The 11,722-nt window shown below is 42.3% G+C and overlaps 1 protein-coding gene across 1 annotated transcript; it reads left to right on the top strand.

Annotated features, from left to right (window-relative positions):
* The first annotated feature begins 6,775 nt into the window (after window positions 1-6,775).
* On the top strand, window positions 6,776-11,445 carry LOC139538805 (uncharacterized protein C3orf38 homolog). The gene is made up of 4 exons (XM_071341256.1): window positions 6,776-6,965; window positions 7,702-7,880; window positions 7,968-8,102; window positions 8,265-11,445. The coding sequence occupies exons 1-4, from the start codon at window positions 6,815-6,817 to the stop codon at window positions 8,919-8,921; spliced, it is 1,122 nt and encodes a 373-aa protein (XP_071197357.1). The 5' UTR covers window positions 6,776-6,814; the 3' UTR covers window positions 8,922-11,445.
* The last annotated feature ends 277 nt before the right edge of the window (window positions 11,446-11,722 follow it).

Raw genomic sequence — 11,722 nt, forward strand, 5'->3', positions numbered from 1 at the left:
TATTCCCCCCCAAGCAGACACATCGATGGCCCTGAACGAACTTTATCTGACTCTTTGTAAACTGGAAACCACACACCCTGAGGCTGCATTCCTCGTAGCTGGGGATTTTAACAAGGCTAATCTAAAAACAAAACTCCCTAAATTCTATCAGCATATCGATTGTGCTACCAGGGCTGGGAAAACCCTAGATCATTGTTATACTAATTTCCGCGACGCATATAAGGCCCTCCCCCGCCCCCCTTTCGGAAAAGCTGACCACGACTCCATTTTGTTGATTCCAGCCTACAAACAGAAACTCAAACAACAAGCTCCCGCGCTCAGGTCTGTTCAACGCTGGTCCGACCAATCTGAATCCACGCTTCAAGACTGCTTCGATCACGCGGATTGGAATATGTTCCGCATCGCGTCCAACAACAATATTGACGAATATGCTGATTCGGTGAGCGAGTTCATTAGGAAGTGCATTGACGATGTCGTACCCACAGCAACGATTAAAACATTCCCAAACCAGAAACCGTGGATTGACGGCAGCATTCGCGTGAAACTGAAAGCGCGAACCACTGCTTTTAACCAGGGCAAGGTGACCGGAAGCATGACCGAATACAAACAGTGTAGCTATTCTCTCCGCAAGGCAATCAAACAGGCTAAGTCCCAGTACAGAGACAAAATCGAGTCGCAATTCAACAGCTCAGACACAAGAGGTATGTGGCAGGGTCTACAGTCAATCACGGATTACAAAAAGAAAACCAGCCCCGTCGCGGACCAGGATGTCTTGCTCCCAGACAGGCTAAACAACTTTTTTGCCCGCTTTGAGGACAATACAGTGCCACTGACACGGCCCCCTACCAAAACCTGCGGGCTCTCCTTCACTGCAGCCGAGGTGAGTAAAACATTTAAACGTGTTAACCCTCGCAAGGCTGCAGGCCCAGACGGCATTCCCAGCCGCGTCCTCAGAGCATGCGCAGACCAGCTGGCTGGTGTGTTTACGGACATATTCAATCAATCCTTATCCCAGTCTGCTGTTCCCACATGCTTCAAGAGGGCCACCATTGTTCCTGTTCCCAAGAAAGCTAAGGTAACTGAGCTAAACGACTACCGCCCCGTAGCACTCACTTCCGTCATCATGAAGTGCTTTGAGAGACTAGTCAAGGACCATATCACCTCCACCCTACCGGACACCCTAGACCCACTCCAATTTGCTTACCGACCCAATAGGTCCACAGACGACGCAATCGCAACCACACTGCACACTGCCCTAACCCATCTGGACAAGAGGAATACCCATGTGAGAATGCTGTTCATCGATTACAGCTCAGCATTTAACACCATAGTACCCTCCAAACTCGTCATCAAGCTCGAGACCCTGGGTCTCGACCCCGCCCTGTGCAACTGGGTCCTGGACTTCCTGACGGGCCGCCCCCAGGTGGTGAGGGTAGGTAACAACATCTCCACCCCGCTGATCCTCAACACTGGGGCCCCACAAGGGTGCGTTCTGAGCCCTCTCCTGTACTCCCTGTTCACCCACGACTGCGTGGCCATGCACGCCTCCAACTCAATCATCAAGTTTGCGGATGACACTACAGTGGTAGGCTTGATTACCAACAACGACGAGACGGCCTACAGGGAGGAGGTGAGGGCCCTCGGAGTGTGGTGTCAGGAAAATAACCTCACACTCAACGTCAACAAAACAAAGGAGATGATTGTGGACTTCAGGAAACAGCAGAGGGAGCACCCCCCTATCCACATCGACGGGTCAGTAGTGGAGAAGGTGGAAAGTTTTAAGTTCCTCGGTGTACACATCACGGACAAACTGAATTGGTCCACCCACACAGACAGCGTTGTGAAGAAGGCGCAGCAGCGCCTCTTCAACCTCAGGAGGCTGAAGAAATTCGGCTTGTCACATAAAGCACTCACAAACTTCTACAGATGCACAATCGAGAGCATCCTGTCGGGCTGTATCACCGCCTGGTACGGCAACTGCTCCGCCCACAACCGTAAGGCTCTCCAGAGGGTAGTGAGGTCTGCAGAACGCATCACCAGGGGCAAACTACCTGCCCTCCAGGACACCTACACCACCCGATGTCACAGGAAGGCCATAAAGATCATCAAGGACAACAACCACCCAAGCCACTGCCTGTTCACCCCGCTATCATCCAGAAGGCGAGGTCAGTACAGGTGCATCAAAGCAGGGACCGAGAGACTGAAAAACAGCTTCTATCTCAAGGCCATCAGACTGTTAAACAGCCACCACTAACATTTAGCGGCCGCTGCCAACATACTGACTCAACTCCAGCCACTTTAAAAATGGGAATTGATGGAAATTATGTAAAAATGTACCACTAGCCACTTTAAACAATGCCACTTAATATAATGTTTACATACCCTACATTACCCATCTCATATGTATATACTGTACTCTATATCATCTACTGCATCTTGCCATCTTTATGTAATACATGTACCACTAGCCACTTTAAACTATGCCACTTTATGTTTACATACCCTACAGTACTCATCTCATATGTATATACCGTACTCTATACCATCTACTGCATCTGCCATGCCGTTCTGTACCACCACTCATTCATATATCTTTATGTACATATTCTTTATCCCTTTACACTTGTGTGTGTGTGTAAGGTAGTAGTTGTGGAATTGTTAGGTTAGATTACTTGTTGGTTATTACTGCATTGTCGGAACTAGAAGCACAAGCATTTCGCTACACTCGCATTAACATCTGCTAACCATGTGTATGTGACTAATAAAATTTGATTTGATTTATCACCCTAGACCCACATCAATTTGCTTAATGCCCCAATAGGTCCACATACGATGCAATCGCCATCACACTGCACACTGCCCTATCCCATCTGGACAAGAGGAATACCTATGTAAGAATGCTGTTCATTGACTACAGCTCAGCATTCAACACCATATTACCCTCCAAACTCATCATTAAATCAAATCAAATCAAATGTATTTATTTATATAGCCCTTCGTACATCAGCTGATATCTCAAAGTGATGGACAGAAACCCAGCCTAAAACCCCAAACAGCAAGCAATGCAGGTGTAGAAGCACGGTGGCTAGGAAAAACTCCCTAGAAAGGCCAAAACCTAGGAAGAAACCTAGAGAGGAACCAGGCTATGAGGGGTGGCCAGTCCTCTTCTGGCTGTGCCGGGTGGAGATTATAACAGAACATGGCCAAGATGTTCAAATGTTCATAAATGACCAGCATGGTCAAATAATAATAATCACAGTAGTTGTCGAGGGTGCAGCACCTCAGGAGTAAATGTCAGTTGGCTTTTCATAGCCGATCATTAACCTTGGGTCTCGACCCTGCCCTGTGCAACTTGGTCCTGGACTTCCTGACGGGCCACCCCAAGGTGGAGAAGGTAGGAAACAACATCTCCACTCCGCTGATCCTCATCACTGGGGCCCCACAAGGGTGCGTTCTCAGCCCCCTCCTGGAGTCCCTGTTTACCCACGACTGCGTGGCCATGCACGCCTCCAACTCAATCATCAAGTTTGCAGACAACACTGCAGTGGTAGGCTTGATTACCAACAACAACAAGACAGCCTACAGGGAGGAGGTGAGGGCCCTCGGAGTGTGGTGTCAGGAAAATAACTTCTCACTCAATGTCAGCAAAACAAAAGAGATGATCGTGGACTTCAGGAAACAGCAAAGGGAGCACCCCCCTATCTCCATCGACGGGGCAGTAGTGGAGAAGGTGTTTAAGTTCCTCTGTGTTCATATCACCGACAAACTGAAATGGTCCATGCACAGACAGTGTGGTGAAGAAGGCGCAACAGCGCCTCTTCAACCTCAGGAGGCTGAAAAGATTTGGCTTGTCAACAAAAACCCTCGCTAACTTTTACAGATGCACAATCGAAATCATCCTGTCAGGCTGTATCACCACCTGGTACGGCAACTGCACTGCCCACAACCGCAAGGCTCTCTAGAGGGTGTTGCGGTCTGCACAACGCATCACCGGGGACAAACTACCTGCCCTCCAGGACACCGACAACACCCGATGTCACAAGAAGGCAAAAAAGATCATCAAGGACAATTACCACCCAAGCAACTGTCTGTTCACCCTGCTTCCATCCAGAAGGTGAGGTAAGTACAGGTGCATCAAAGCTGAGACAAAGAGATTGAAAAACAGCTTCTATTTCAAGGCCATCAGATTGTTAAACAGCCACCACTAACATTGAGTGGCTGCTGCCAACATACTGACTCAAATCTCTAGCCACTTTATTCATAAAAAAATTGGATGTAATAAATGCATCACTAGTCACTTTAAACAATGCCACTTTATATAATGTTTACATACCCTACATTACTCATCTCATATGTACTGTATATACTGTACTCTATACCATCTACTGCATCTTGCTAATGCCGCACGGCCATTGCTCATACTTATATTTATATGTACATATTCTTATTCATTCCTTTACACTTGTGTGTATAAGGTAGTTGTTGTGAAATTGTTAGATTACTTGTTAGATATTACTGCACGGTCGGAACTAGAAGCACAAGCATTTCGCTACACCTGCATTAAAACATCTTCTAACCATGTGTCTGTGACCAATAAAATTTTATTTGATAACATGATTTGAAGTCATTTTATCTGTGGCCAATGACCTTGAGCCTTCTTGGATGGGCACTTCTAATGTAACAGTATGGCAGCACCCAAGGGGCTAGAATTTTCAAGCTCTACCCTTAGGCTGGGTTGCACCAACATGGATTAACTCTTAATCTGCGTTAAATCAAGGTTTATCTATTAATCTTGTTGCAACAAATTTTAAAACTAGTTTTAAATTAATCCTAGTTAAATTAAATCCTTCCTCTAATCTAAGTTTAGTTTTCACTTTAAACCTAGATAAATTTTAAGCCTGTTGCTCAATGAATAAAAAAAGATATACTCTTAAATTGGAGATTAATTCTAAACTGCCACTTGAGGTGGTTTAACTGATAAAATGGCAGCATATCTACTGTGGAGAGACCAAAACGAGTTCTTCAGAGAATAATTAGAGACAGGTTGAATCCTGTTGAGTTTTATGATAATTAACTCATTATTCAGTGGGCTATTTACGTGCCCATTTTGTACAACAATTGAATTGGGGCTTTTGATATGACCGGCTTTGGTACGAATGATGATGTTTTGCAACATACTGTAACGGGCCTGATAACAGTAACATATTAGTGAAGTAGCATTAACGATAGGTTTAACGTGCATTATAGCCATTGATATTTACCAGTTATTTATGCTTACTAAATATTGGTAGGTAAAATTGTCCGTCGTCATCATAGGGGTTATGGAGAGGGGCAAACTGCTGGGGAATCATCTCGCATATCTTCTGGGTGATAGGATCAATTCCCTTGGACGGAGGCCCCCCTCCGCCTCTGGTCTGAAATAGCCCCCGCCTTTCCTCCTTTTTGGTTTTGGCTTTTCATTTTTTTCCAGCATCCTTTCATCCTTTCACTCTTCTCTTTAATCCGTATCAATCCATTACATTTGTCGCATAAAATTGCCCAGGTGTCTTCCTTCTTTTTGACAGTCGTGTTGTCTGTCTTTTTATCCTCCAGTATGTTACTAAATTCCTCCATCAGCTCCGACAATCGTTTTTTTTCATAAACAGAGAAATTTTAACTTCATTGACTTGCCATGATCAGGTGGCTAGCAGACATATAATAAATGGCTAAATAACGTTAAGCAATGACAATAATAAATAATATTGCATGCTAGCTAGCTTGGTTTATAAACTAGCTAGCTACAGTAGCTAACAAATTAGTTTTCTGTCTAGTACTGGCAAATAACTTATTTTATTTCAAATCCGCCAACCCATGAGAACCTTTCAGATGGAGTTGCAGTAGTTCTAACGTTACATTGTTATTATTTTATCAAGGAACAGCAACATTGTGGCCTCATATGTCAAGTAGGCTAGCTACTTCGTTTCAACATGTCACTAATCATAGTTTATAACCGTTAATCATAGATTTACTGATCCCGATTTAAAATTAAGTGGTGCAACACATCTCTGATTAATTATAAACCTAAATTTACAAAACCTAGATTAGCTCTAATCCTAGATTAATTTAAACCATGTTGGTACAACCCACCCTTAGATTTGGCAGTGAAATAGTGTCCCCATGAGTGATAGAACACTGAGCCAATCACGGCGCAACGCTCAGTATTTTCTGCTGGTTTATCCCACCACCACAGAAAGCACCGAGCTAGACTGAAACACCTGCATTTTGGAGCTGCTTTACCCAAGAAAATTAAAAAGAGACCATGCTTGTATGCGGCTTTATTAACTCAATGATATGTATATATATTTTTACATTGTTTGCAAACTGATATGTGACACGTATTAATGCCAAAATAACATGCAAAACAGGCAAGCCCCTCCAAATTAAAACTTTTTTTTGTTGCAAAGAACACCCTGAATAAACAGCTCTGAATGACGGGTCATCACAGAGTATGTGATTTAATTAGCTAGTTCTATACGTTCTCTTTCTTTTTTTCTTTCTCATGCGCTTTATTTAGGGTTATATTCCAACGAAGTTGCATTACTTTTCAAAGTTTTGTACAATAATTGTGTAGTAGTAGACAACCAATACATTGGTCAATAAACCAAATATTTTGCGTTTTTTATAGAGGTTACAAGCTTTCTTATTTTCGGGAAATGAAACCGAAAGTTCCTAGATATGCTCTGCTGAAACAGAATTGGTTAGATCGGCATATATTGCTGGCATGATCTGACAGGAAGTTGCTACAAAAAGTTTCTGCACCCATTTGTGATTTTAAATGAGCTCTTTAGTTCTGAGGATGTCAAGATTGAATTACAAGGAGCATTATGGTTGCCAACAGCTGTTGGAGATGATGACAAATGATGACATATCCTCACTTCGATTTACTGTCACTAACAAAAAGAAGGATCTTTTCGAGAGCACATCAGGTAGGGTCGGGCGTCCAAGTTTTTTCATCCTTCATTGAAGCTAGAATCCTTAGTTGCTACATCCATATTTGGACGTATACATTAATTCTATATACCCATTGATTCATGAAGAATATAACTTATAAATGCCTAATGAGCGTAGTTAATCAGAAACGAAAGTACAAGGTTGTTTTACTCTGATGTTTGTAAACAATGTAAACGTAAACAAACACTGTATAGCTTTAAAAAATTAAAAAATAGCTCAAAAAATAGCATTTTGATATCATGGATGGTCAGTACTTGCATCCATAGATCTGAATTTGTGAGTGGTTACATTTCTCCGGGGTGTCTGATTTCTATTTGTTTCGTTTAACAATTCTAGCTTTAAAAACACATCTGTATTAAAACATTTTAATAGATTGTTATACAATTCATTAATTTAGCCTGCAATTGGTTTTAGAAAATGTGGATAAAATGTACTTTCTTAGCTCCATGTATTGAAGGTAGACTCAATATCATCATAGCAGGGTGACTGTTTGCAGACATCATCAACAACAACAACAGAATTCACATACGTGCCATTGCCAAGATTGCCAGACAGTTATTGTGCCCTACCTTGAGGCACACCCTATACTCAGTATTTCCATAATTTACCAATGAATATCCAGTGGTGGTGTGAAAAGCTTTATCTGTAATTTTGCTGCTCAGATATGTGAAATCTCATTAGAGTCCTTTGGGTCATATTCTTATGTTACAGAATCAATTGATGCCATCCTTTCAAATACAGAGAATGCAGAGGCATTCCTGAAACGCAGGAAAGTTCAACGTGACTTCATATTCAGATACCTGACGGAGGACGAGGGGGTTGTGATACCCAAAAACAGCAACAAAGACCAGCTAGTGAATAAGGCCCTTGAGGTCTGGACTATTGAGAAGGTATTTTTGGAGCAGATACATTTGGACACTTAGGGAACTAAGAGGTAAGGTAAATAAACCACTTTCTATTGTCTCAATTATCTTCAGGTGCGTCCACAAGTGTATAAAGATGTCTCCTTCAGTGCTTTAACAAGAGCAGCAGATTCTCAGATAGGAATGAGGTTTCCAACAGCACATGTCCCCCCTCAACCTGTCTACTCTAAGCTGCACTACACATCCCAGGTAATAATAATATCAATCCTAATTCTATGGCATGAAGGCATGCAGTGTAAAAAGTATTTTGTATTGTAGCGAACAAAGACATTTCACCTCAGTTCTTAGAAATGCGAAGCTTTGGCCAGAACATTTATTCCGTTTTTTATAGCGATATGTTCTTGTCTGTAGATGTTGGACCTTCAAAGCCGAGCAGCTGAGACCAATCCAGGACCAGCTGTGACTATTGTGAGACAAATTGAGACCAGTTTGAGACCAATTGGTCTGAGAACAAGTGAGAGTGTCTCTGTTTCCTCTGAGGCGACATGCAGTGCTGGCTTTGACCACCTGGCCTTGGCCAGACAGTTTTGTCAGTGGTTCTTCCAGCTTCTCAACAGTCTGAACCCCTCCCTGGGTCAGCCTCCTCAGGAGTGGGGACCACAACACTTCTGGGAGGATGTGAGGCTACGTCTTCTCTCCAGCGCCGGAGAGCAGTATACAGAAGAGTACGAAGGAGCAGCAATGACCAGCCTGCGTTTCCTGACCCTGGCGAGGGACGAAAGGCTACTATTGAGCCCCAACCTGGAGCCTGGTGGCCTTAAGGCCCTGTCCTCCCCCCACGGCCCGGTGCTGGTGGCTGTGGCAGGGACCATCCACAGAGACAGAGAATGTGTTGGCATTTATGAGCAGGCGTTTGGCCTGATACGCTCTCCACTGGACCAGAACAAATGGAAGATCAAGTTCATGGTCTTGAAGGTGAGGGGCCAGGAGGCTCTCAGGGTGGGAGAGAACCTGCTGTCTCCAATATTAACATGGGATTCCAACGACCTGCAGCTCCTCTGTAGATGATGGGGGACATGGTGTGATCGTCAGCAGGGGTCTTCAACCGAGGGTCCGCGGGTCTGGATCCTAACTATGGAGACATTTTAAGTTTAATTTAGCTTTATAAAATGGTACAGTAAATTAATTATCATGTAATGCTTCATAAGTTGCCTACTTCTAGGTTTACTCATTATCAGAAAATTACTATTTAACTGTTCTCTAGTTTGGTACATTTTCCCCCCAGCTAATCAATCATGATACTGTAATTGACCTCAGTTACCGCTGATCTATTTATTCTAATTATTTGTAGCCTTTATTTAGGAATGGAGTCATTGATACCAAAATCAATTTTTTCAAGGGAGTCCTGCATAGATACACCTTTTACATTATATCTACAAAGTCCATTGGCTGTGAAAACTAGGCCACCACTCCCTTTTTCATTTGTGTTCGTTCACCCTCAATCTCTCTCTGCGTCGCGCTGTCCTCTCTCACTCTGTGTGAGAGTGTAGCCCATAGGCCTGGCTCTGTGGGGTAGGGTAGAGAATGCAGCAGTGACTATGTGATTTTGGTTGGAAATGTTACATGTGGGTTATTCTTGGCATTCCCTGCAAAGGAACTGAGCTAGTTAATATCTGTCTCTGTAGGTCGGGGCTCTGCGCTTTACTGGGCCATAGTTGTGTCAGAGGAAACCACCACGGCCATTGATCTCTGGCTGTTCATCTCACAGAAAGAATAATAACAAGTCGCCCGCCTCCTGCCTTTATGGCACTTGGCTTCCCTCCGTTTAATAAGCGGTTTGGCCCATGGAATGGCTCTGACACAGAGCTTAAAAGATATCTCTCCAAAACGACACATATTTGGTTAGTAAAGACCCTACTTAGTATTTCCCACCACACTTTAGCTGAGACAGGTATTAAAGTTCTCTCTACTGCCCAATATTCTCAACATACCAGTATCAATTATTAGTCTTAAAAAAAGTGATTTGTCTTCATATATTACTTTTAGCCTGTTCTTGATGGCATAAAAAAAGTGTCCTTTGATAAAAATTCCATATCTTTTGAATGAGTTATCCACATTGCAATGTTTTGAAAGGTTTCCCCATTACCATACAAACATGATGTCATAATTTGTGTTGCTAGCATAATTCTAGTCATCAAGTTGCTACGGAAAGTTTCTGCACCCATTTCTGATTTTAAATGAGCTCTTTGTAGTTTTGAAGATGGCAGGATTGAATTACAAGGAGCGTTATGGTTGCAGACAGCTGTGGGGGATAATGACAATGCATGACATATCCTCACTTTACTGTCACTAACAAAAATATGGATATTTTTCCAGAGCACATCAGGCAGGGTCAGTAGTCAAGCTTAGTTTTTTTCTTGGTCATTAAAGCTGGAATCCATTTTTGACAAATAAATGAATTATATCCATTCTTGAAGAATATAACGCAGGTAGCCTAGTGGTTAGAGTGTTGGGCCAGTAACCGGAAGGTTGCTGGATTGAATCCCCGAGCTGACAAGATAAGAATCTGTCCTCCTACCCCTGAGCGAGGCAGTTAACCCACTGTTCCCTAGGCACCGTGGATATTGAATAAGGCAGCCCCCCGCACCTTTCTGATTCAGAGGGGTTGAGTTAAATGCAGAAGACACATTTCAGTTGACTACATTCAGTTGGACAACTGACTAGGTATCCCCCTACCCCACCAGAACCCAAAATATAAGCTTATTTTACTCCAATGTTTATAAACGTTAACAAATACTGTATATTCTCAACATGGTTAACAACTATCATTTTGATGTCATGGGTGGTCAGTCTTTGCATCCATAGCTCTCTATGAATTTGAGAGTGGGTTTGAGGACCTTTTTACTGATGATTGTGTTTTGCTTTTGTATTAACTTGTATATTGATGACTATTATTGATGTGTATAGTGTGTGTTGATGTGTATGCAGGGCTCATCTGTAAAATAGACCTTGTTCTCAGCATGACTTCTTGTCGAAATAAAGGTTGAATCAAAACAAGTAAATGGTGAGAGGCTGTATGGTAGAACCATCATCCTTTCTCATACACTTTCTGCCAAACTGGTGAAACCAAAGTTTATTCTTTAGATATAGTAAAACGTATCCTGTGTCTGTTTTTAACGTGGGTTGCTGTTTCATGATGGTGTAATATATATGAAATAGTATAACGTTATATACTGGATAATTATGTCCTAATATTTGAAATGATGTAATGTCATCCTGAAAGAATGATACCGATCTTTGTTCCCCTTTCTGACTTTCAGAGTGACAATGTCCCAACATTCCACAAGGGGGCAGGCATGCTACATCAAGGATAATTTATATTTTGATCCTCAGCCAAATCGAATGCTTTTAAAGCGATTATGTGGGGAAAGTAATCAATTCCTAAGCACAGCCTGGGCTACTTTATGTAAGCTGGCAGTGTCTTGTAGCCTAGGTCGTGAATAAAACAGTAAATTTGAGAGTTTACTGTGAATTGTCTGCCATTAAATTAATAGGGTTGTAAACTATTGCCTTTCAAAGGTATGAAAACACATATTTGTAAACACATATTTGACTAGTTATTGAAGTGCCAGTGAAGTGGATTTATGTTTTAGAACTATAATCAATCAATAGGCAATAATATTTCTCTTCAACGTTGAGTAACAAATCACATTAAGAGGTAAATTCAATCAAAGTTTTTTCAATGTGATTGCCGTCTCCGAAGTGCTACTCATTCAGAGCATTTCCAACATATACAAGCTTTGACAAACTATTGTTGAGAAGACTTGTATAAAAAATATAACAAACTTGTATAGGAAAAATGGGGGTTA

Source organism: Salvelinus alpinus, chromosome 14 (genome assembly GCF_045679555.1).
Source record: "Salvelinus alpinus chromosome 14, SLU_Salpinus.1, whole genome shotgun sequence".
Lineage (NCBI taxonomy): Eukaryota > Metazoa > Chordata > Actinopteri > Salmoniformes > Salmonidae > Salvelinus > Salvelinus alpinus.